Genomic DNA, 22,270 nt, shown 5'->3' on the forward strand with positions numbered 1-22,270 from the left:
TCAGCAGAGATTGTGGTCAGTGGCAACCATGTGGGTTAGGTGAAAATCCCACTGCCCACATTTAACCTGTACAGTTGCTATGTGGAAAATGTAAGGCCTGGTGTACCAAGTATAGTCAGCAAAGCAGGAATGAATGGATGCAATGGAGTAACAAATGGATCATGCCTTTGCTGGAAGCAGAATGGGAAGATTCACAATGCAAAGTATTTGTGCAGCCTTTAAGCTCAAAAATCTTGGGACTCCGTTCTTAACAGCACTGTAGGAGCAGCTCCACCACACAGCAGTGGTTCAAGAAGGCGGCTGCCACCACCTTCTCAAGGCCAACGAGGGAGGGGCGATAAAAGCTGGCCTTGCTAGATAAGCCCATATCGGTGAGAGAGAACTTTTTAAAAATCGATATCGAAGGAATGCCCATTGCACATATGGAGATGAGTGCCAGAATTGCATGGATGAGTTTGAAATGAGCTATGTAAGGGTGAGAGAATGGTAAAGGTGCTACACATATCAAAGAACATCTCTGTATTAGACTAAGCTTAACATGGCACTGACACAACCCACAACCCTACAGGATCTAAGGAATAGGCCCAGATATGGTTAAAACCAGGAGTGCTCCACAAATCCGCAAAAAGCCAAGCTTATTGGGGACTGATCCAGGTTAGAGGTGCAGTCTAATACTTGGCCTTTTTTCCATCCCAGACCAAAGAGTAAAGGTTGTCAGTTTAGCGTCCATATGAAAAGGTTAATACAGGCTTGGAATCGTGGCGCGTCTCCCATGAACCAATCATTGCGTATGGTAGTTACATAACCAAAATTAACTGCTTTGAGGCATCGATCCATGATTTGAATTAACTAGTTAACCATATGAACGTAAGAAATAGGATCAGGTGTAGGCCATTCAGCCCCTCGAACCTGCTGCGCCATTCAATAAGATCATGGATAATCTGATTGTGGCCTTAACTCCACTTTCCTGCCTGCTTTCCAAAACCCATGTAGATCAAAAATCTGTCCAACTCAGTCTTGAATATATGCAATGACCCAGCCTCTACTGCTGTCTGGGGAAGAGAATTCCAAAGATTAACAACCCTCTGAGAGAAGAAATAACTCCTCATCTCCGTCTTAAAAAGGAGACCCCTTGTTTTGAAACTGACTGCTCGTTCTAGATTCCCCTACATAAGGGGAAACTTCCTCTCAGCATCTACCCTGTCAAACCTCCTCAGAATCTTATATCTTTCAATAAGATCACCTCTCATTCTTCTAAACCCCAATGAGTATAAAACCAACCTGCTCAACCTGTCCTCATTAGACAACCCCTTCAACCCAGGAATCAGTCGACGGAAATTTCTCTGAACTGCTTCCAATGCAAGTATATCCATCCTTAAGTAAGGAGACCAAAACTGTACACAGTACTCTTGGTGCGGCCTCACCAATGTCCTGTACAATTCAAGCAAGACATTCCTAATTTTTAAAAATTCTTTCATGGAATATGGGCATCGCTGGCAAAGCCAGCATTTGTTGCCCATCCCTAATTGTCCTTGATAACTGAGTGACTTGCTGGGCCATTTCAGAGGGCATGTAAGAGACAACCACATTGCTGTGGGCCTGGTTCACATGTAGCCCAGACCAGGTAAGGACAGCAGATTTCCTTCCCTAAAGGACATTAGTGATCCAGATGGGTTTTACAACTATCCCACTTTTACAACTTCATCCCCCTTGTAATAGAGGCCAACATTCCATTTGCTTTCCTAATTAGTTGTAGTACCTGCATGCTAACTTTTTGTTATTCATGTACAAGGACACCCAGATCCTTCTGTATTCTGCAGTTTCTTTCCATGTAAATAATTTGCTTCATTTCTATTCTTCCTGCCAAAGTGGACAACCTCACATTTTCCCAAATTATATTCCATTTGCCAATTTTTTTCCCACTCACTTTATCTATATCTCTTTGCAGACACTTTGGAGGGAATTTTATGCTCTCCCCCACAGCAGGTTTGGAGGTGGAGAAAGCATAAAATCGGGTGGGATGGTGGCCGGGGGAGGTTCCCACCACCATCCCGCCTCTTCCAAAACTTAGTCCAGGGCGGGAACGCCTGTGAACGGCCTTCCCGTCCCGCCGCCAATTGAGGCCCTTAACTGGGCAATTAAACACCAATTAAGGGCTTTATCCCGACGCTGCTGCAATTAACTGTGCAGTGGGTGGCCCTGTCGCTGCAGGGGAAGCAAGGTATGAAAAACCATGCAGGTTGCTTCCCAGCTCTGGGGTGTGGGTTGTGTGGGGGGGGGGGGGGGGGGGTGGGTTGTGTGGGGGGGGGGGGGGTGGTCCCTTGTTAAAATGCACTTAGTGCCTGAACGAGAGACCCAGCATTGGGAAGGGTGTAGTCTGCTGATATTGAGCCCCCTACACGCCCCTCCCCCGCTATTCCCACCGTGCAAGACATCTCCCACCCTGGCCTACCTGTGGCCTGGGTCCAGTGCTGTTCCTGGGCTTCTGGTAGCTGTTCCTCTGGCAACAGCCACTGCCTCCGCAGCAGCACCGCTCAACAGAAGAGCTGCCGGCCTCTGATTGGCTGGCAGCTCTCCAAAGGTGGGACTTCCAGTGACGGGGTCCTTGATCCTGTGGATGGTCCGCTGCTGTCCACTTAAGTGCCTGATTCGCACTAGATTCAGCGGGCCATCCTGAGAAAAGGTGATGCGGCATTCTCGGTGTTGCTTTTTCCGACGTCGAGACCCCTGTCGCAAGCATAAAATCCCAGCCTTTGCGTTCTCCTCACAACTTGCTTTCCTACCTATCGTTTTTATAGTCTGCAAATTTGGCTGCAATACACTCATACCCTACATCCAAGTCATTCATATAGATTGTAAATAGTTGAGGTCCCAGCACTGATCCCTGTGGCACTCCACTAGTTACAGTTTGTCCATTTATCCCGACTCTCTGTTTCCTGTTAGCCAATCTTGTATCCAGGCTGATAAATTACCCTCAAAACCATGAGGCGAGGAGAGCATAAAATCAGGTGGAGGTTCCCACCACCATCCCACCTCCACCTTTTATGTGGCACCTTTTTGAATGCCTTTTAGAAATCCAAATATACTACATCTACTGGTTCCCCTTTATCCACCCTGCTCATTACATCCTCAAAGATCTCGAATAAATTTGTCAAACACTATTTCCATTTCATAAAACCATGTTACTCTGCCTGATTGTATTATGATTTTCTAAATGTCCTGCTACTACTTTTTAAAAAATGGATTCTAGCATTTTCTCAATGACAGATGTTAGGCTAGCTGGGCTTTAGTTTCCTGCTTTCTGTCTCCCTCTTTTCTTGAACAGAGGTGTTACATTTGTGGTTTTACAAACCGCTGGGACCTTTCTAGAATGTAGGGAATTTTGGAAGATCACAACCACTGCATCAACTATCTCTGCAACCACTTCTTTTAAAGACCCTTGGATGCAGACCATCAGGTCCAGGAGACTTGTCAGCCTTTAGTCCCATTAGTTTTCCTAGTACTTTTTCTGTAGTGATAGTGATTGTTTTAAGTTCCTTGACTCTTTGACAAATATGCAGTCAGCCACAGAAATCTGGAATAATTACTTTATTCATATGTCAATGATACCCTGTCTAATGCCATCATAAGAAAGATTAATTAGTGCAGTAGATGTAAACCAGCACTTACCAACAGCATAGAAACCCCCATACAGCACAATCCCTGAACTGCAACCAGATTTTACTCTGAAATCTAAACTTCAGCTTGTGTCCAAGATCAGTGTTGGATTTACCACGTAAATTCAACTCATTATTTGCATTGACATCAAGGAATAACCAGGTTGACACTTTTATTTTCAACCCCTCAATATACAGTCCCTTTCATCAGACTGGTTGCTAGAAGTATCTGCTCGAGTCTATAGTTAAGGATAGGGTGACAACACCTTGAAAATTTTCTGATCAGAGAGAACCAGCATGGATTTGTAAAAGTTAGGTCATGTCTGGTGAACCCGATGGCATTTTTATTTTAAGATGTATTAAACTGCTGGAGAGAGAAATGTCTCTGGAAGGTTTTTTTTACATGAACTTCCAGAAGGCATTTGATAAAGTCTTTCATAAGAGATTGTTAGTTCAAGTTAAAGCCCATGGAATTGAAGGCAGATTATTGACCTGGTTAGGAAAGTGGCTGAGTGACTAACCTACGGGAGCAAGGATAATCAGCAGTTCCTCTAATTGGCAGGATGTGACTAGTAATGTCCCGCAAAGTTCTCAGTTGAGGCCTCAACTATTGATTCAATTTATTAATGACTTAAATGGTGGGATAGAAAGGCACATATCCAAATTTGCTAGTGGCACAAAGAAAGGTGGCATTGTAGATGGAAGCATAAAATTACGAAGCAATATTGACATGTTAAGTGAATGGCAAAACTGTGGCAAATGGATTTCAATGCAAGCAAATGTGAGGTCATCCACTTTCTAAATGGTGAAAAGCTAGAAACAGTGGCGGTCCAAAAAGATTTGGGGGCCCAGATACATAGATCATTAAAATGTCATGAACAGGTACAGAAAGTAGTCAAAAAGCTAATGGATTCCTGGCTTTTATTTCTAGAAGACTAGAATACAAGAGGGTAGAAGTCACGCTTCAGCTATACAAAGCCCTGGTGTACTGTGAGCAGTTCTGGGCACCACACCTTAGGAAAGATGTATTAATCTTGGAAGCAGTGCAGCGGACGTTTACAGGAATGATACCTAAACTCCAAGGGTTAAATTATGAGGAGAGATTACATGAACTAAGGCTGTATTCCCTGGAATTTAGAAGGTTAATGGATGATTTGTTCAAAGTTTTCAAGATATTAAGGGGAATGAGTAAGGTAGATGAAGAAGAACCATTTCTGCTGATTGCGGAGTCTAAGACTTGGGGGGCATTGTATAAATATTAGAGCCAGACCTTTCAGGAGTGAAATTAGCAAACATTTCTACACACAAAGGCTGGTAGAAGTTTGGAACTTTCTTCCACAACTGGCAATTGATACTTTTAAATATCAAATTCTTGATTTCTGTTATCCAAAGGTATTAAGGGATATGGGGCAAAGTCAGGTATATGAAATTAGGCCACAGATCAGCCATGATCTCATTGAATAGCTGGACAGGCTGGAGCCTCCTGTTCCTATGTGTCCCTGTCCAAAGAACAAAGAACAGTACAGCACAGGAACATGCCATTCGGCCCTCCATGCCTGCACCGATCTTGATGTCTGTCTAAACTAAAACCTTCTGCACTTCCTCTTAAACGTCGCTATCGTATCTGCTTCCACCACCTCCCCCGGCAGCATGTTCCAGGCACTCACCACCCTCTGTGTAAAGAACTTGCCTCACACATCCCATCTAAACTTTGCCCCTCGCACCTTAAACCTATGTCTCCTAGTAACTGACTCTTCCACTCCAGTTGAAAATATTCACTTTCTGATCATTTCCAATTGGCGATTCTTATCCAAAATCTTTCCCCTATTTCATGCCCAGCTGCAACTTCCCATTTGGGTTTGGAAATCCTAATCTTTTGTACATTTAATTTCATAATGTAAAACCTTATTTCTCACCCAGTTGAACAACCACGGTTCCCATTTTGGCAAAGGGATTCACTGACAAGGATCACACACACTGGATAGAGTCATATTAGGTTCCTTTTACTGGTCAAATCAGAAATCACTAGGGGCCATCTCATAATAAAAGCACGGTCAGAAAATAAATGCCTGGTACCAAACTAACAGATTTTTCTGCTACTGTATCTATTTTGTCACAAAAGCTCTTCCAAGTAACCTCCTCCCACAGTGAAATATAGACATTGATATCAATGTTGTTGATATTAGCAGATGAATGATTGGCTCCTTGGTGTAACATTCTCCATTTGCTATGTAACAAAGGCACTAATTCATCTGTTTTAAATCAGTTAATGGCTCCCAAAAATAGTAGCTAAAGGAACGTCATAGATATGATTTAAAGGCAGGTCCAGTAGTATCCTAGGAATTCCTAGGCTATGGTCCCTGAAGGAGAGAGGTTTATTCCAGAGCAGTTTAATTTGGAATGATCTGTTACTGGTTAATGTGGTGAATGGGCCCTGTTGTTCTGTGGGAGTTAGAGTTACAATTAGACACTGCTGAGAAAATGAGGTACATATAGAAATGTTTGTTACACAGAAATACATGGGAGTGAACAGAATCAGAAATTGTGAATGTCTCTCATACAGACACAAGTGGGTGAATGAGCTGTAAACTAAAAACATTCCTCATCCACTTTGCTAGGAAAAATAAAAACAGAATTGTTTTTGAATGATGAGATGTTTGCATTCAGAGTGACCAAGGTGTCCTTGGACATGAATCACAGAAAGTTAACATGCAGGTACAGCAGGCAATTAGGAAGATAAATGGTATGTTAGCTTTTGTTATAAAGGGATTGAAGTATATAAGAGGTCTTACTATAATTATACAGGACATTGGTGAGGCCATACCTGGAGTACAATGTGCAATTTTGGTCTCCTCACCTAAAGAAGGACGTACTTGCTCCAGAGAAAGGGCAGTGAAGATTCAATAGACTGGATCCTGCATGTGGGGATTGTCCAATGAAGAGGGATTGAGTATACCAGGCCTATATTCCCTGGAAGAATGACAGATGATCTAGTTGAAAGATAAAAAGATTCTGAAGTGGCTTGCCAGGGTAGATGCTTAGAAAATGATTCCCCTGGCTGGGGAATCTAGAGCACGGGGTCACAGTCTCAGAATAAAAAGGATCGGCCATTTAGGACTGAGATGAAGAGAAATTTCTTCACTCAAAGGGTTGTGAATATTTGGAATTCTCTACCCAGGGAATTGAGGATGCTCAGTCATTGTGTATATTCAAGACAGAGGTTGATAGATTTTTTGGGTACTAAGGGATAGTGTGGGAAGGTGGAATTGAGGTAGAAGTTCAGCCGTGATCTTGTTGAATGGCGGAGATGACTTGAAGGGCCAAATGGCCCATTCTAGTTCCTATTTTTTATGTTCTTATGGATTGCTGCTCATAGAGGTAGCAGTGAATAAAGGAGAATTGAAAACTGCAAATATTCCTTAGCAGACACCAGGCAGTAAAGAGAATCAATAACTGGGAATGTTGCTTATACCCGCCACCAGAGGTAAAATAATGAAAACAGACCCTTTACTGTTAGTGAGCTTTAACTCGGAGAATTTTCAAAGCTCCTGGGTTTTTCTTGTCAAAATTCCATCCCGGATCGAAAATGGGGAAGATTCTCTCAGTGAAAGTGTGGGTGAAAGTGTGGAGATGGGACATGTTGTCCGCATTGTAAAATGACACCTGTCCGCCCTCATAGTCCAGGTAAACTCCGATCTTCTGCGGTTTCACACTCGGGGTGAAGGGGGTCCATGAGGGGGAGGTACTGGCAAAATAGTCACTTCCATTTCCCAGCCCCACAGTCCAGTATCCGGTCTCAGGGTTTGGATCAATTTCCCCTTTCCTCTGTGCAGACTCTCGGGCCACTCCAACACCCCACTCAGTCTTGTTCCCCACCTCCACCTCCCAGTAATGTCTCCCTGATGTGAATCCCTGTGATCCCAGAACAAAGGCCCAAGCATCAAACCTATCTGGGGTGTCAGGGAGCGGCTGCCGTTTGTCTGCGAGTCTCACACTGGTCCAGTCCTCAGACAGGATGAGTTGGGGATTTGCTGTTTCTGGATTCAGAGTCAGCGAGGCTGGAGCTGGGGGAAAGTGAAAATAACAGACAGTGATATAGTTTCAGAGCATGATATGATATTTTATTTTCAGTTATTTTTTCTTTTTTCCTTTTTATTTTATTTTAGTTTGTTTCATTATTCATTTTTCTCACCATGTGCCTGCCCACTGTTTTTTTCATGTTTGTGCTCTGGGCCAGGGCTGTTTATTTTTCTGTTCATTAACACCCTCTCCACACTAACGCTTTGTCTTTCAACACACCATTAACATACTGTTTGCCTTTGCTCCATGACCTTGTGGTCAGTTATTCTGTGTGACCTAGTCCTGTCAACACCTTGCCTTTTGTTATCTCTTGCCCTGCCCCCACTTTATTTGCTTAAAACCTATTACATTTCTAACCTTTGCCAGTTCTGATGAAGGGTCACTGACCTGAAACGTTAACTGTGCTTCTCTCTCCACAGATGCTGCCAGACCTGCTGAGATTTCCAGCATTTCTTGTTTTTATTTCAGATTTCCAGTATCTGCAGTATTTTGCTTTTATTTGATTTAGTTTCTTGCTCTGATTCTGTTTTTAAATCTCTCATCCTGCTGTATGATTTTGTTGTTTTTAAAATTCCCATCCATGTTTTCAAATTCATCCATTGCCTCTCCCCACCCTGTCTCTGTAATCTCCTCTAGCCCCACAACTGTCTGAGAATCTGTGTTCCTTTAATTCTAGCCTCTTGAGCATCCCTGATTTTAATCACTCCACCATCGGTGGTCATGCGTTCAACTGTCTGGGTCCTGAGCTCTGGAATTCCCTCCTTAATCCTCTCCAGTCTCTATCGCTCTACCTCTCTTTCCTCCTTTAAGCCACTCTTAAAAATAACCTCTGACCAAGTTTTTAGCCATCTGCCCTAATATTGCCTTATGTGGCTTGGTGCCAAATTTTGCTTTATTAAGTTCCTGTGAAGTGACTTGGGACATTTCAGTTTGTTAAATGCACCATATAAAAGTTGTTATTTGATCGCAGGCCATGGGGGTAGGGAGGTGGGTGGGGCAGCTCCAGGCTGAGACTCCCTCTGTTCTGGGACCAAAGGGTCAAAGGCAATAGATTGCAGGAAGGGGGAAATATGCTACAGAACTGTTACGTTCGCTGTAATTATATACAGGCTATAAAACTCCCATTCTCTTTCACAGTGTTACGTGTAAACCATCGAACCAGGGGCATCTGTCTGCCACCTCCTGACTGGGTCCGAGTTGGGAGAATAGAGTGAAAATAGAGCAAGTAAATAAAAATCAAATTAAATGATTTCACTACGAAGCCCCAAACTGTTTCAAACTTAGAATGATAAACATTATTATAAATTCAGACGACTCTTCCACACATCAATCCTGAATGTTTGTACACAGTGTGTTCCTCAGGGTTCAGCTCTAGGACCACTGCTGTCTTTGGTATACATGAACGACTTGGACTTGTGGTGCAGGCCACATTTTAAAATTTGCAGATGATACGAAACTTGGAAGTGCAGTAGATAGCGAGGAAGATAATAGACTTCAAAACGGCATAGGCTGGAGGAATGGGTGCGCACAGATGAAATTCAAAGCAGAAAAGTGTGACATTTTGGTAGGAAGAATAAGGGGAGGGAATACAAACTAAATGATACAACATTAAAGAAGGTGCAAAAGTGAGAGAGACACTCTCTTGGCATTTCTTCGCAGATGAAGATTTTGGGAAGGTTGTAGTCATCGGTTGCATGCCCGCTGGTGGTTAGTCAGGTCTATCCGTGGACTGGCAGATTCTCCCACAGTAGGTACAAGTGAAGGTGTAGTCGCTGCTGGGGGCAATTGGATCTATCCTTCTCCTTTTCTCTTTCATACTGGTTCTTCACTTAGTCTCAAAGGTGTCTGTAGCCCTCCTGTTGTAGCATCTCCAGGCATCACGTTCTGTGGCCTGCGCTTCCCACTGGTGATGGTCAATGTGGCACACAGAGAGGGACTTCTTCAGGGAGTCCTTGAAACGTTTGTGTGGGGCCTCTCTGTTCCTTTTACCCATGGTCAGCTCTCCATACAACACGATCTTGGGCAGCTAACTGTCGTTCTTCCAGGCAATGAGACCCACCCAACGCAGTTGGCTTTGCAGGAGGATGGCCTCGATGCTGGTGATGTTGGCTGTTTCCAGGACTTCAATGTTTGAGATGTAGTCCTGCCAGCAGATCATGAGGATGCTGCAGGGGCAGTGCTGATGGAAGCACTCTAGAAGGTGTACATGATGGCAGTATAGGACCCATGACTCGGCGCTATACAGAAGGGTGGTGAGGACTATGGCTTTGTGCACTTTTGAATTTAGTCTGTGCTCTGAGGCTGTGGTTGCTCCACACAAGTTTGTAGAGTCTGCCGAATGTACTGTTTGCTTTTGAGACCCTATTGTTCACTTCCTTGTCTATAGTGGCATCAAACGAGATGACGCTCCCCAAATAAGTCAAATTGCTTGACGGCATTCAGCTCAGTTCCCTCGATGACGATGCTTGGTGGTCTATATTCTTCTTGGGTTGCAGGCTCATGCAGGACTTCAGTTTTCTTTAAATTGATTTTTAGTCTGAAGAGTTGTGCCACCTCAGAAAAATGTGTGGTTATACGTTCAGGTCTGACTGACTGTGGGCCAGGAGAGCACGGTTATTGGCGAAAAGAAGTTCACTGATGAGTTTATCTTGTGTCTTTGTGTGAGCCTGAAGATGCCTGAGATTGAAAAGGCCTCCCTCAGTCCAGAAGCGTACATAAACTCCCCCCTTAAGGTCTTCCGTTGCCTGCTGCAGCATCATGCTGAAAAAGATGGTGAACAGGATCAGGGTCAGCACACATCCCTGCTTCACGCCATTGGAGATACGGAAGGGACTTGAGAGGTCGCTGTTTTGCTTGACTTGTCCGTGCTGATTTTCATGAAACTGCTTCACCATGGCCAGGAACCTGGGTGGGCATCCAGATTTTTCAAGGATTTTCCAAAGTCCATCTCTGCTCAGTGTTGAATGCCTTGGTCAGGTCTACGAAAGTGACGTACAGGCCTTTGTTTTTCTCACAACACTTTTCTTGTAATCGTCTGAGTGCAAATACCATGCCTGTGGTGGCCCTGTTTGCTCTGAAACGACACTGGCTCTCTTGGAGGTTTTCTTCTACAATGGTAGGCACAAGCCTGTTCAGAAGTATTCTAGCCAGGATCTTCCCAGCAATAGAAAGGAGGGTGATCCCTCCATGGTAGTTGGAACAGTCTGATTTTTCTCCTTTGTTTTTGTACAAGGTGATGATAATGGCATCACGAAGAGCCCATGGAATCCTGCCCTGTTCCTAGCAGGCTGTGAAAAACTCATGGAGCTTGGTGTATAGGGCAGGGCCACCATGCTTCAAGTGGAATTTCATCAGCTCCGGGGGCTTTGTTGTTCTTCATCTGGTTGATGTCACAGTTTCCTCCAGAGTTGGACTCTCATCAGTTGTTCTTTGACAGGCTGTTGTTGGATGTGATTGCTGGCAGTGTCATGCACTGTGCACTTGGTGCTGAAGAGAGTTTCAAAGTGCTGCCGACCAGCAATCCAGGACTGACTCCTTGTCGGTGTGTAGGGTCTTGCCATCGGCGCTCCTCAGGGAGTGTTGGGTTTAATGTGCTGGTCTATAGACAGATTTTATTGCTTCATTGAAGCTTCTTATGTCACCAATATCAGCGTACAGTTGAGTTTTTTCCACAAGTACAATCCACTAATCATTTTTTATTTAGAGATATAGCACTGAAACAGGCCCTTCGGCCCACCGATTCTGTGCCGACGAAGAACCACCCATTTATACTAACCCTACAGTAATCCCATATTCCCTACCACCTACCAACACTAGGGGCAATTTACAACGGCCAATTTACCTATCACCTGCAAGTCTTTGGCGGTGGGAGGAAACCGGAGCACCCGGCGAAAACCCACGCAGTCACAGGGAGAACTTACAAACTCCACACAGACAGTACCCAGAATTGAACCCGGATCCCTGGAGCTGTGAGGCTGCGGTGCTAACCACTGCGCCACTGTGCCGCCAATGTCCCTCAGTTTACATTGAAGGGTGTTGCACGCTTGATGATAGGCTGTCATTTTCTCTTGGCTGGCCAGGTGAGCCTGATGAGCTGACCTTTTTATTTTTAGTCAAGAGTCATAGCGTTATACAGCACAGAAACAGGCCCTTTGGCCATCGTGTCTGTGCCAGCTATCAAACACCTATTTATTCTAATCCCATTTTCCAGCACTTGGCCTGTAGCCTTGTATGCTATGGCAGTTCAAGTGCTCATCTAAATACTTCTTAAATGTTGTGAGGGTTCCTGCCTCTACCATCCCTTCAGGCAGTGTGTTCCAGATTCCAACCATGCTCTGGGTGAAAAATGTTTTCCTCAAATCCCCTCTAAACCTCATGCCCCTTACCTTAAATCTATGCCCCCTGGTTATTGACAACAGCTTTGATTCTGACGCCTAATTTGTACTTTATTCCTCTATTAATAAAGTCAAGGATCCTGTATGCTTTCCAACAGTCTTCTCGACTTGCCCTGACACCTTCAAAGATTTGTGTACAAACTCGCCTGGTCTCTCTTTCCTGCACCCTCTCTTTAAAAATGTACCATTTAGTTTATATTGCCTCTTCCCACTTTTCACTCCCAAATGCTTTCGTGCAGAGAGATCGACTATTGACATGCTGTTCTCCCTTCGTCAGATACAGGAGAAATGCCGTGAACAACAGATGCCCCTCTACATTGCTTTCATTGATCTCACCAAAGCCTTTGACCTCGTCAGCAGACGTGGTCTCTTCAGACTACTAGAAAAGATCGGATGTCCACCAAAGCTACTAAGTATCATCACCTCATTCCATGACAATATGAAAGGCACAATTCAACATGGTGGCTCCTCATCAGAGCCCTTTCCTATCCTGAGTGGTGTGAAACAGGGCTGTGTTCTCGCACCCACACTTTTTGGGATTTTCTTCTCCCTGCTGCTTTCACATGCGTTCAAATCCTCTGAAGAAGGAATTTTCCTCCACACAAGATCAGGGGGCAGGTTGTTCAACCTTGCCCGTCTAAGAGCGAAGTCCAAAGTACGGAAAGTCCTCATCAGAGAACTCCTCTTTGCTGACGATGCTGCTTTAACATCTCACACTGAAGAATGCCTGCAGAGTCTCATCGACAGGTTTGCGTCTGCCTGCAATGAATTTGGCCTAACCATCAGCCTCAAGAAAACGAACATCATGGGGCAGGATGTCAGAAATGCTCCATCCATCAATATTGGCGACCACGCTCTGGAAGTGGTTCAAGAGTTCACCTACCTAGGCTCAACTATCACCAGTAACCTGTCTCTAGATGCAGAAATCAACAAGCGCATGGGTAAGGCTTCCACTGCTATGTCCAGACTGGCCAAGAGAGTGTGGGAAAATGGCGCACTGACACGGAACACAAAAGTCCGAGTGTATCAGGCCTGTGTCCTCAGTACCTTGCTCTACGGCAGCGAGGCCTGGACAACGTATGTCAGCCAAGAGCGACGTCTCAATTCATTCCATCTTCGCTGCCTTCGGAGAATACTTGGCATCAGGTGGCAGGACTATATCTCCAACACAGAAGTCCTTGAAGCGGCCAACACCCCCAGCTTATACACACTACTGAGTCAGCGGCGCTTGAGATGGCTTGGCCATGTGAGCCGCATGGAAGATGGCAGGATCCCCAAAGACACATTGTACAGCGAGCTCGCCACTGGTATCAGACCCACCGGCCGTCCATGTCTCCGTTATAAAGACGTCTGCAAACGCGACATGAAATCGTGTGACATTGATCACAAGTCGTGGGAGTCAGTTGCCAGCATTCGCCAGAGCTGGCGGGCAGCCATAAAGACAGGGCTAAATTGTGGCGAGTCGAAGAGACTTAGTAGTTGGCAGGAAAAAAGACAGAGGCGCAAGGGGAGAGCCAACTGTGCAACAGCCCCAACAAACAAATTTCTCTGCAGCACCTGTGGAAGAGCCTGTCACTCCAGAATTGGCCTTTATAGCCACTCCAGGCGCTGCTTCACAAACCACTGACCACCTCCATGCGCGTATCCATTGTCTCTCGAGATAAGGAGGCCCAAAAGAAAGAGTTTATATTGCCTCTTCCCACTTTTCACTCCCAAATGCATCACTTCACAGTTCTCCATGTTAAATTTCATCTGCCATGTTTATGCCCATTTTACCAGTCTATGTCCTTCCGAAGTCTCTCACTATCCTCATTGTTTACTGCCTTTCTGAGTTTTGTATCATTTGCAAACTTTGAAATTATGCCCTGTATACCCACTTTCGGATCATTAATATGAGCCGTGGTTCTAATACAGCCCCTTGGAAATCATCACTGTAAACTTTCCTCCAGTCTGGAAAAAAAAACAACTATTCACTGCTTTCTGTCTCTTAGCAAGTTTTGTATCCATGCGGCCACTGTCCCTTCAATCCAAATGAGCTTTAATTTTGCTAACAGGTCTCTTTTGCGGTACTTTGCCAAACAATTTTTGAAAGTCCAGTGTCTGTTCTCTCTGAATTTTCCACATGAAGATTCTCTTTGACATAAATTAGTTCTGTCCTCACGGTGTTAATGGGGAATTCAGAAAACTCTTTACCTGCTTGAATGCTCACTATCATTTCTTTCCACACAATGTACTGTAGAGGGCCACTGAATACTCCCAGTGACAGAGAGCCAGGTACCACCGACAGTGCAACGCCTAGGGTATTAATCCTGTGAACATAAAACATTCAGTGTAATCCTGTAGCTTTTTTGACTAATTGCTAAGATAATTTAAATGTAAATGCAGAAAGTATCATACCCTTTCTCCTGAGAAACCGCCTCTTGAAATGAAACAGAGACACAGTTCTGAGGAATGATAATGGAGAGAATAATTAGAATTCAGTGACAATAACAGTCTTTTACCAACATGTTACCAAGTAACAATCATTCACCTGTCTCTGTCAAAGAACAGCATAGATCAAATAAGGATAAAATGAATGAGGTGTAACGATTTACACCGGGAAGTTCAACAGGCAAACCACCATCCCACTGTGTATTTTTTCAGGATAACATTGAAATTGAGGCTGTTTACACTCCTTGGTGAAATTAATTATTTCTATTGACAACTTATTGCTTTAACCTGTTGCTGTGGCTTTGAGACAGATCTTTTTATTCGTTTGTGGGATGAGGGCGTTGCTGGCTAATCCAGCATTTATTGCTCATCCCTAATTGTCCTTGAGCTGAGCGGCTTGCTTGGGTATTTCAAAGGGCATATACGAATCAACCACATTGCTGTGGGCCTGGAGTTACATGTAGGCCAGACCAGGTAAGGACAGCAGATTTCCTTCCTTAAAGGACATTAGTGAACCAGATGGGTTTTTACAACAATTGACAATTGTTTCATGGTCACCATTAGACTAGTTTCTAATTCTAGATTTATTGATTGAATTCAAATTTCACCTTCTGCCATAGTGGGATTCGAACTCATGTCCCCAGAGCATTAACCTGGGCTCTGGATTACCACTAAGCTCCCGCAGTTCCGCCGTAGCTGTCAGCACTTGGCAGAACAAAGAGTTGTCAGTCACAGTTGCGAAGTGTGGTGGAGACAGATATTCTCAAAAGTTAAACCTGGGTTCATTTCCCTCTGTTGTGTAATGAGCGAATGAGGTTGTGATTGCCTCTCCTTGGTACCAGCACGCTTCTGTTTCTCGTTGGATTTCAGTCTCCAGCGAGGTTTGACATGAAGAACAGGAGGGGCGGCCAACAGTGTAACTCAGCCCTGCCAGCTGGAGGGTCGGTAAAAGGGCAATTGCTGTGCAGAGCTGAAGTTTACCTTTAACAGGAACAGTGTCTTCCATTATTCCAGCAGGAGACTTTTCACTCTGGGTCAATCGTTCTCTGTTTCTCTCTCATGTACTCTTTTTAATATTCAGTTTGGTATAGGTGGTCAGAATATGTAAATGGCGAGCATAAAGTTTAATTTAAAAAGTAATAATCACATTATTGGATGCTTAAACCGCATGAATGGGATTGTTCTTGCAACACAAGTATTCAGAGATCTCACTTATATTTGGCTCAATGTCACCTGCATTGCTTATTCCGAGCGACAGACATAAGTCGCTCTGGATATAGAAGAGGGTCAGGGAGAGCTGACCGCCACTACCTGTAGACTTCACTATTCTAGTGCACTCCTAGAGGACCTCACACCTTCTACCCTCTGTAACCTTGAGGTCATCCAAAACTCTGCTGCCCATGTCCTAACTCACACCAATATCCTTTCAGCCATCACCCCTGTGCTCGCTGACTTACATAAGCTCCTGCTTAAGTAACATCTTTGATTTAAAAATTCTCATCTTTGTTTTCAAATCCCTCCATGGCCTCGCCTCTCCCTATCTCAGTATTATACTCCAGCCCTACAACGCTGAGATATCTGTGCCCCTCTAAATTCTGACCTTTTCAGCATCCCTGATTTTAATTGCTCCACCATTGATGGCTATGCCTTTCATTGCTTGGTCCCTGAACTCTGGAATTTTCTTCCTAAACCTCTCCGCCTCTCTACCTTCCATTCTTTCTTTAAGAAACTCCATAAAACTTACCTTTTTGACTAAGCTTTTGGCCATCTGCCCTAATATTGTGTAGAAACATAGAAAAATAGGAGCAGGAGTAGGCCATTCGGCCCTTTGAGCCTGCACTGCCATTCAATACGATCATAGCTGATCGTCCAAACTCAGTACCCTGTTCCTGCTTTCTCCCTTTAGCCCTGAGAACTATATCTAACTCTTTCTTGAATAGATTTAATGATTTGGCCTCAAATGCTTTCTGTGGTAGAGAATTCCACAGGCTCAACACTCTCTGGGTGAAGAAATCCCTCCTCATCTCAGTCCTAAATGGCTTACCCCTTATCCTTAGACTGTGACCCCTGGTACTGGACTCTCCTGTCATCAGGAACATCCTTCCTGCTTCTAATCTGTCCAGTCCTGTTAGAATTTTGCAGCTTTCTATGAGATCCCCTCTCATTCTTCTAAACGCTAACAAATACAAGCCTGATCGACACAATCTTTCTTCCTACGTCAGTCCTGCCATCCCAGGAATCAGTCTGGTGATCATCACTGCACTTCTCCATAGCAAGAACATCCTTCCTCAGATAAGGAGACCAAAACTGCACACAATACTCCAGATGTGGTCTCACCAAGGCCTTGTATAATTGCAGCAAGACATCCTTGCTCCTGTACTCCAATCCTCTTGCTATGAGCCCAACATATCGTTTGCCTTCTAAACTGCCTGCTGCACCTGCATGCTTACTTTCAGCAGCTGGTGCACAAGGACACCCAGGACTCGCTGCATCTCCCCCTTTCCCAATCTATCGCCATTCAGATAATAATCTGCCTTCCTGTTTTTGCCACCAAAGTGGATAACCCCACATTTATCCACATTATACTGCATTTGCCATGTATTTGACCACTCACTCAACCTGTCCAAATCACACTGGAGCTTCTCTGCATCCTCCTCACAGCTCACACTCCCACCCAGCTTTGTGTCATCTGCAAACTTGGATATATTACATTTAATTCCCTCATCTATGTCACTAATATATATTGTGAATAGCTGGGGTCCTAGCACCGATCCTTGCAGTACCCCACTAGTCACTGCTTGCCATTCGGAAAAAGACCCGTTTATTCCAACTCTTTGTTTCCTGTCTGCCAACCAGTTTTCTATCCATGCCAATACCTTACCCCTAATTCCATGTGCTTTAATTTTACATGCTAATCTCTTATGTGGGACCTTATCGAAAGCCTTCTGAAAGTCCAAATACACCACATCCACTGGTTCTCCCTTATCTACTCTACTAGTTACATCCTCAAAAAATTCCGGTAGATTTGCCTAGCATGATTTCCCTTTCGTAAATCCATGTTGACTTTGTCCGATCCTGTCATTGTTTTCCAAGTGTTCTGCTATTACATCTTTTATAATGGACTCTAGCATTTTCCCCACTACTGATGTCAGGCTAACTGGTCTATAATTCCCTGATTTCTCTCTCCCTCCTTTTTTAAATAACGGGGTTACATTAGTTACCCTCCAATCCATTGGAACTGTTTCAGACTCTGGGATGTAGATTATCAGGCCCTGGGGATTTACTGGCCTTCAATCCCATCAATTTTCCTAACACCATTCCCTACTAATACTGATTTCATACAGTTCCTCCTCACTCGACCCCATGCACCCCAACATTTCTGGGAGGTAATTTGTGTCCTCCTTTGTGAAGACAGAACCAAAGTATGTATTTAATTGTTCTGCCATTTCTTTGTTCCCCATTATAAATTCCCCTGTTTATGACTGTAAGGGACCCGCATTTGTCTTCACTAATCTTTTTCTCATCACTTTTACAGTCAGTTATTATGTTCTCTGCAAGCTTACTCCCATACTCTATTTCCCGTTCTTAATCAATCCCTTTGTCCTCCTTTGCTGAATTCTAAACTGCTCCCAATCCTCAGGTTTGCTGCTTGTTCTGGCCATTTTATATTTCTCCTCCTTGGATCTAATATTATCCCTAATTTCTTTTGTAAGCCACGGTTGAGCCACCCTTCCTGTTTTATTTTTGCGCCAGACAGGAATGAACAATTGTTGTAATTCATCCATGCGCTCTTTGCCTTCATTACGTGGCTTACTGTCCTTTCTTCATTGTTATGCCATTGTGAAGTGTTATTATTTATTTTATTACCTTAAAGGCGCTACATAAATGCATATTGCTTACTGCATCATGTGGGAACCTCAGGACAGAGATTTAAAGAAACAGAGGCAACATGAGATAACATGTTTTAAAGGCAATCAGTTGTAGTGATCTGAAATGCATTGCCAAAGAAGTGTGACGGGACGGGACAGGGTTCAATAGTAACTTTCAAAATGGTAATTGGATAAATATTTGGAGGGATTAATTTGCAGAGCTGTGGGGAAAGAACACAAGAACAGCATTGTGGACCTAAATTGGATAGCTGTACCACGGCCTGTTATTGTGCTGTGAAATACTGTGAATAGCAAACAAATTGTTCAATCAGCTTCATTAAAGGCCAGCAAGCAATGTGAAACTGTCTTTAGTACAACAGTTATGATCAATTCTATGAAGTGTGTATAGATTTTTAAAAAACACTCACCTTCAAAAATGTGAGCGCGTCTGGTTCCCGCACCTGACCCTGGAGCTTGCATATCTCTCGCTCAACGTTATTTAACTCCTTTTGGATTTCACTGAGGTTTTCCTCCATTGTTTTTAGAATCCTTTCCTCCTCTTCCCTGAGATCTCTGAGTAAACTGTGCTCTTTCTCAGTGAGAATCTGGTGCATTTTAGTGAACTCGGATGTGATGTGGGTTTGCAGACTGCTCGACTGTTCCTACAGAATGAAATGTGAAACAGAATTAATGTCCCGCGATAAAGGGAACAAAACTAACCGAGATCCCAGAAAATCAGCACAGGGAGACCTTACCCTAACTTCAGAAATCAGCCGTTTCTGCCCCCGTTTGGTGTCCAGAGCTGAGGCTTTTCTCCTTGTCGCCGATTCTAAATATGGGTTCAGTTGATCCTGGAAGTAGGTCAGAAATTCAATGGATGAAACGCTTGAAGAGGAAAAGTGAGAATTAGGGAAGATTACCCGAAGTTAAACCCTCCCTTTTACCCTGTGCATCTCCGCAGCCTCGTCGATCGGCATGAAGTTGTGAGATTTGTGTTCGCGCGAATCTCTACAAATGTAACAGATCAATTTCTTGTCAGTTTCACAAAACAGCTTCAGTTCTTCCTGATGTTTCTCACAGTGAAATTTACTTTCCTTCTCTTTCAGGTTCAATTTCAGATTTCGAGCTTTCTCGGCCAGACTCGCCAAGGCCCGATTTACCCTGAGGTTTCTTTCCCAAAGCATCTCTCTACACTCCGGACAGCAGCATGGCCTCTTGTTTTTCCAACACCGGGTGATGCAGGAGCGGCAGAAGTTGTGCCCACACTCCAGTATGACCGGATCGGTGAAGAAATCCAGACAAATGGGACAGTTGACATCCTCGATCCAATTTTCAGCCTTCTGTCCGGAAGCCATGTTTTCACACTCAGCATTTCCTGATTCGAAGCGCTTTCAGTTTCGATGTTTGAACGTGGGCGGGATCTGCTCCAAACTCTGCACAAAGCTGCCCCTTGTGCACCGCAAGATGGACATCATTTCCGCGAGAGAGGCTGGGGTGGGGAGGTGGAGGTTGCCTGGGCGAGTGATGGGTCTTGTCCACGTACCGAACCCCGGAGAAAACCTAGCGAAAATTCACGTCTAATAAGCTTTAAAACCCCCATTTGGAATGAGTTCAGACACGTTGAATCTTAGACTTTCCAAACAAGCATTGAAGTTTCACCATATAGAGGAAAACCGGTACTTACATTGGGATTTCGGATAACTCCAAGAACACTAGAAATAGGAGCAGGAGTAGGCCATTCGACCCCTCAAACCTGCTCAGCCATTCGATAAGATCATGGCTGATCCCAAAAATTTGGGCAACTATAACTATGACTATGATAACAAGCTAGCTGTTTCACACTGCTACCATGCAGTAGCAACAGGTGTGGTGTTGGTCACGAACAGGATGCTACCGTCCACGGCAACGCCTCAACCAGTCAGAGTCCACTTGCCAACCAATCAGCACCCTCTCCTCATACAGTATACATTTGTTGCTTTCCCTTACATCGGTATTCTTGCAAATTGTCCTGATGATTGCAAGATGAAAAGCTTCGACAAAATGTTTGTTTTCAGCAAAACTCAAATGATAGAAGATCATTAAAAATGAACCAAAAGTGATTAACAAGCAAGCAAAGCACTGGAAGTCATTTCAAGAGGGTTAGAATTACAAAGTAGAAAAGTTACTTTAAAGCGTAGAAGCTTGGTTAGACTGCAACGGAAGCACAGCTCTGGCCTCCATATCTTAGGATAGATGTAAAAAAAAATTACAAAGTTGATACCAGAACTGAGAGGCTTTAATTATCAGGGAAGACCCTGACTCTGGTGACTAGGAGAGAGAAGGCTGAGGTGTGACCTGATGAGAGGTTTTTAAGATTCTGAAAGGATCTGAAAGGGTGGACGCACAAAATAGGAGGAAGCGATACAAGCCAATTAGCTGATCCTCCAGTAGTGGACAAATTACTGGAAAAAAATTCTTAGCGAGAATGCAAATTGTCATTTTAAAAAGGCAAGGATTAATTAAGGACTGTCAGCATGGAGTTGTTAAGGGCGGGTCATGTCTAACTAACCTGATTGCATTTTTCTGAGCAGATAACAAGGAAGATGGATGAGGGTAGTGCATTTGATGTCTTCTGCATGGATTTTAGCAAAGCTTTTGACAAGGTCCCATATGGAAGACTGGTCAGGAAAGTAAAATATATTGCAATCCGTAAGCAAGTGGCATGTTGGATCCAAATTTAGCTCACTGGCAGGAAACAAAGAGTAATGGTTAATGGGTCTTTCTGTGATTGGGAGACTATTTCCAGTGGGAGTCTGCAGGACTCAGTACTGGGTCGCTTGCTTTCTGTGGTATATATCGATGATTTAGATTTAAATGTAGGGGGCATGTTTAAGAAGTTTTGACGATGATGCAAATATTGGCTGTTTGGTTGATGGTGGGGAGGAAAGCTGCATTTCATGTCGTCTGCATGGATTTTAGCAAGGCTGAGGGGAGTTTTAATTGAGTTTACAAAATTATGCTGGGCCCAGATACAGTGGATAGGATGAACCTACTTCCATTAACAGAGAGGGCAATAACAGGGGGCAAAGATTTAAAGTAATACTCGAAAGCTAAGTGGGGAGTTGAAGAGATTTTTTTTTCACCCAGGGGGAGATGTAGGTCGAACTTAGGTGGTAGAGGTAGAAACCCTAATCGCATATATAAAATACTTGGATATGCACTTGAAGTGTGTCATCTACAAGCAGAAGGATGAAGTGCTGGAAAGTGGGATTAGGCTAGTTAGTTTTTTCCCAGTTGGTGCAGACACAAATCTATATTTCTAAACAATGAGGATTTGTACTCTTCAATTGTCTCCTGAGAAGCTGAGGATGAGGCTGCAATGATTTCGCTCTGAGATTAATGAGTAAACCTAAACACAAATCTTTCTGTCAAATGGGCGCACGGCTGCTTCCATGAAGGTGAGCTGGTCTGCTAATTCTTCCTTCGGTCCTCCAATACAGGTCGCTTCATTTTCTCACCCAGCTTTTAATGCGAAATCACCTTGGAATCCACAAATAATCGGCAGCAGCAACCAATAGATAATTGAACAGTCATTGCATCTCGACACCAACATGTGTACAGAAACATTCTACCGGAGGATGGCGCCGTCACATAGTCTGAACAATGTTGGGGAATTGGTTCAAGGAAAACGGTCAGTGTAAAGGGGACACATTAGTGTCACAACCCGGATCTCTTACCCTCTTAAAGACAACTGAAAATTCCTCTGGTGCCTCCTTTCATAGGACAGAAGCAGTAGTACGATGAGAGTAATGCTCTGAAATGGATCCCAGTATTTACAGGCCAAGGAGAAATCTCTGATCCA

General features: G+C 44.0%; 1 protein-coding gene across 1 annotated transcript; it reads right to left on the reverse strand.

Moving 5' to 3' along the window:
• Positions 1-3,573: 3,573 nt before the first annotated feature.
• On the reverse strand, positions 3,574-19,805 carry LOC137346079 (zinc-binding protein A33-like). Its single transcript, XM_068009374.1, has 6 exons — positions 19,374-19,805; positions 19,185-19,280; positions 18,858-19,091; positions 14,528-14,574; positions 14,324-14,439; positions 3,574-7,720 (listed from the first exon to the last, which is right to left on the reverse strand). Exons 1-6 carry the CDS (start codon positions 19,782-19,784, stop codon positions 7,170-7,172), a joined length of 1,455 nt encoding a protein of 484 aa, XP_067865475.1. The 5' UTR covers positions 19,785-19,805; the 3' UTR covers positions 3,574-7,169.
• Between the last annotated feature and the right edge of the window lie 2,465 nt (positions 19,806-22,270).

This window comes from Heterodontus francisci, chromosome 29 (assembly GCF_036365525.1).
Source record: "Heterodontus francisci isolate sHetFra1 chromosome 29, sHetFra1.hap1, whole genome shotgun sequence".
NCBI classification, from domain to species: domain Eukaryota; kingdom Metazoa; phylum Chordata; class Chondrichthyes; order Heterodontiformes; family Heterodontidae; genus Heterodontus; species Heterodontus francisci.